The sequence below is a fragment of the Punctularia strigosozonata genome (genome assembly GCF_000264995.1).
Source record: "Punctularia strigosozonata HHB-11173 SS5 unplaced genomic scaffold PUNSTscaffold_129, whole genome shotgun sequence".
NCBI classification, from domain to species: Eukaryota; Fungi; Basidiomycota; class Agaricomycetes; order Corticiales; family Punctulariaceae; genus Punctularia; species Punctularia strigosozonata.
In genome coordinates, this window is record NW_006767561.1 from 1 (window position 1) to 2,548 (window position 2,548).

The following is a 2,548-nucleotide window of genomic DNA, read 5'->3' on the forward strand; positions in this document are numbered from 1 at the left end:
GCAGTCACAGATGATGAGCAGACTACGGCGGGGGATACTGACCGCACAGCACATCAATGCATAGGTGCTGGCTGCAACTCGTATACGCGCGTGCGCGTCGCGTCGCGTCGCGTCGCGTCGTAGTCACGCTGCCGGGTTGACCTGCGGCCACATAAAAGACGGCAGGCCCCCCGCCCTCTCCCTCACGGCCTGCACATGGCATTCGCACGGGCTTTAGAGCTGACGCTGGCATTTCCGCCGACACCCTTACAAGCAGTCCATGCGCTTGCCATGCTCAGTGCGCGTGCTGAGGCAGCCAAGAGCAGGGGCGGCCAATCTGTCCATGCTCTTTGCTGCCCCCGTTGCTTCCGTCGCGCTGATTACTCTCGTTTGACTCTGCCCCTCTTCTGACTTTCAACCTGGTGACGGCGACCATGTTCGGGGACATCGCCCATTCCTGAGTGAGTCGCACTCATCACATGCTGTATACAACACTGACGTCATTGCTTGGCTCAGTGCTTGCGTTGCAATTTCGCGAAGTCCAAGAGTTTGCATGCATGCAAAGTGGCCTCCACCCGCCGTTCAACGCCCCACGTTCAGCTCAGAGCGCCGCTTTGCAACGCCGTACCGGTGCAAGAGAGGTAGGAGAGCTCTCGCTTCGCGACGCATCACTTAGGCTTGCCGCAGAGCACCGCAACATGCCATCGAGCCCGACGATGCTCGCCCTCAAACGCGATCCGGCGCTCGCCCTCAAACGCGACCCGACGCCTGGCCTCGAACGCCCCCGACGCGCCCTCCAGAATTCCCGCGCGCTCGCCCCGTGCCTTCTCACTCCAGCCCGCCCGTGCCTTCTTGCTTCAGCCCATCCATGCCTTCTCCTCCCACCCGCCCGCGCGCTCGCCATCTAGGCCGTTCGCCTCCGGGATCGTCGTCCAGCTCTGCCCGCCCTCGGAATCGTCATCCAGCTTCACCCGCGCGAAGCCTCGTCGCCCGCCCGCACGCCCGACGCCTTGTCGTCCCCCGCGTTCCTGGGCTCGCTGCCCACCGTGTTCCTGGGTTCACCGCCCACCGTGTTCCGAGCACGCCATCAAGCATGCCCCACGAACATGCCTCCGGCCGCAGCGAGCGAGCATTGCCGGTGAGCTCGATTTCTCGATACGACATACAAGAAATACATTGAACCGGCACATACGAAAGGTACTTGGCCCCCTATACTCCGTCACCGCCCACACATCCTGAGCCCTACCGCGCCAAATCTAAGTCGTGTTCTTCTGTGAGAGAGCTTTTGTCCGCTTGTGTTGCTGACTCTTCTGATATTCCCTTGCAGCCGTGTAGTGATGTGCCTTGCGATCCTCAAAGTACGGTGCTGGCTCCCAAAGCGAGCGCGGCAGACATCGACGCAATAGATGGGCGTTGTGGAAGGCATGGGTGTTTATCACGTAGCTTTGTTCTTGTTCGTTGTGCTCTATGAATCGCTCCGTAATTCCGGATTCTTGTTGCTCCTGCTTTCTGTTTCGTCGGCCTGTAGCGCCGCACTGCCCTGCAATACAATCATGTTGGACGTTCTGGCAGAATTCAATGCGCTGCTTCATGTCAGGGTTGCGGGTGGTCCCTGTGGGCATGGGCACTCACGTCTGCAGCAACAACTATCAGGGTCACCTCACCCAGTCGCCTTGAAAGTGTCGGCATCCCAAAAGTGGAATGCCGCGAGGAGCCCAATTGAGATTGGTCAATCAGGACGATGGCACCTGATTTCGCCGTGTTGGCATGAATCTCAACGATTCGGCCCACAAGGAGCTCGTCCTGAAACATGTCGGTTTGCCTCTGCACAGAAGGGGTCTGATGGGCTTACATCTAGAGGTGACCGGGCGAAAACCCATGCACCAATCGTGCAGACATCTTGAGACATCTGAGAAAAATCCCATGACTATACAGCACTACGTAGTCCAATATAGCATCCATAGTTTCATAGCAATGTCAATTTGTATGGGTGCTATGGAGCTGCCTGCAGTTGCTATAGAGGTACCTGCCAGTGCTATAAAGTGCTATGGGTGCTATAGATCACACTGCCATGGCTATATAGCACAGAGCCAATGCTATGGGCACTACAGATACTATGGCAATTTGGGAGTTATCATATGCACAGTAGATGCTATGGTTAATCAGACAAGAAACTAAAATACTTCAATAATGTTTCATTTTGCAAACAAATATTTGTATTGCATAATTGTCTACAAATTACACTACCAGTGCTACCAGCAAGCTTACATAAGCATATCACACAAACATAACTCTACATAGGTAGAGGCAGAGGCGAGGGCGGAGGCGGAGGCAACGCCGAGCCTGACCGCGTTGGCGGCTCGGGCTCGGTGCTGTCGAAGGGGGGCGGGAGGCGAGAGGCCGAGCCTGACCGCGTCAGCGGCTGGGGCTCGGGGCTGTCAGAGGCACGCGCGGGGGGTGGGAGGCGAGGCCGAGCCCGACCGCGTTGGCGGCTCGGGCTCGGGGCTGGTCGAAAGGCGGCGGGAAGCGTGGAGGTGACGCCGAGCCCGACCGCGTTGGCGGCGCGAGC

At 58.0% G+C, this 2,548-nt stretch overlaps 2 protein-coding genes across 2 annotated transcripts; one reads left to right on the top strand and one right to left on the bottom strand.

Annotated features, from left to right (window-relative positions):
- Positions 1–536: 536 nt before the first annotated feature.
- Positions 537–887, top strand: PUNSTDRAFT_139688 (uncharacterized protein; the record flags this gene model as incomplete). Its single annotated transcript, XM_007389420.1, has 1 exon — positions 537–887. One exon carries the CDS (start codon positions 537–539, stop codon positions 885–887), a length of 351 nt encoding a protein of 116 aa, XP_007389482.1.
- Positions 888–1,235: 348 nt separating this feature from the next.
- PUNSTDRAFT_78439 (uncharacterized protein) lies at positions 1,236–1,571 on the bottom strand (the record flags this gene model as incomplete). Its single annotated transcript, XM_007389421.1, has 1 exon — positions 1,236–1,571. The coding sequence occupies one exon, from the start codon at positions 1,569–1,571 to the stop codon at positions 1,236–1,238; it is 336 nt and encodes a 111-aa protein (XP_007389483.1).
- Positions 1,572–2,548: the final 977 nt, after the last annotated feature.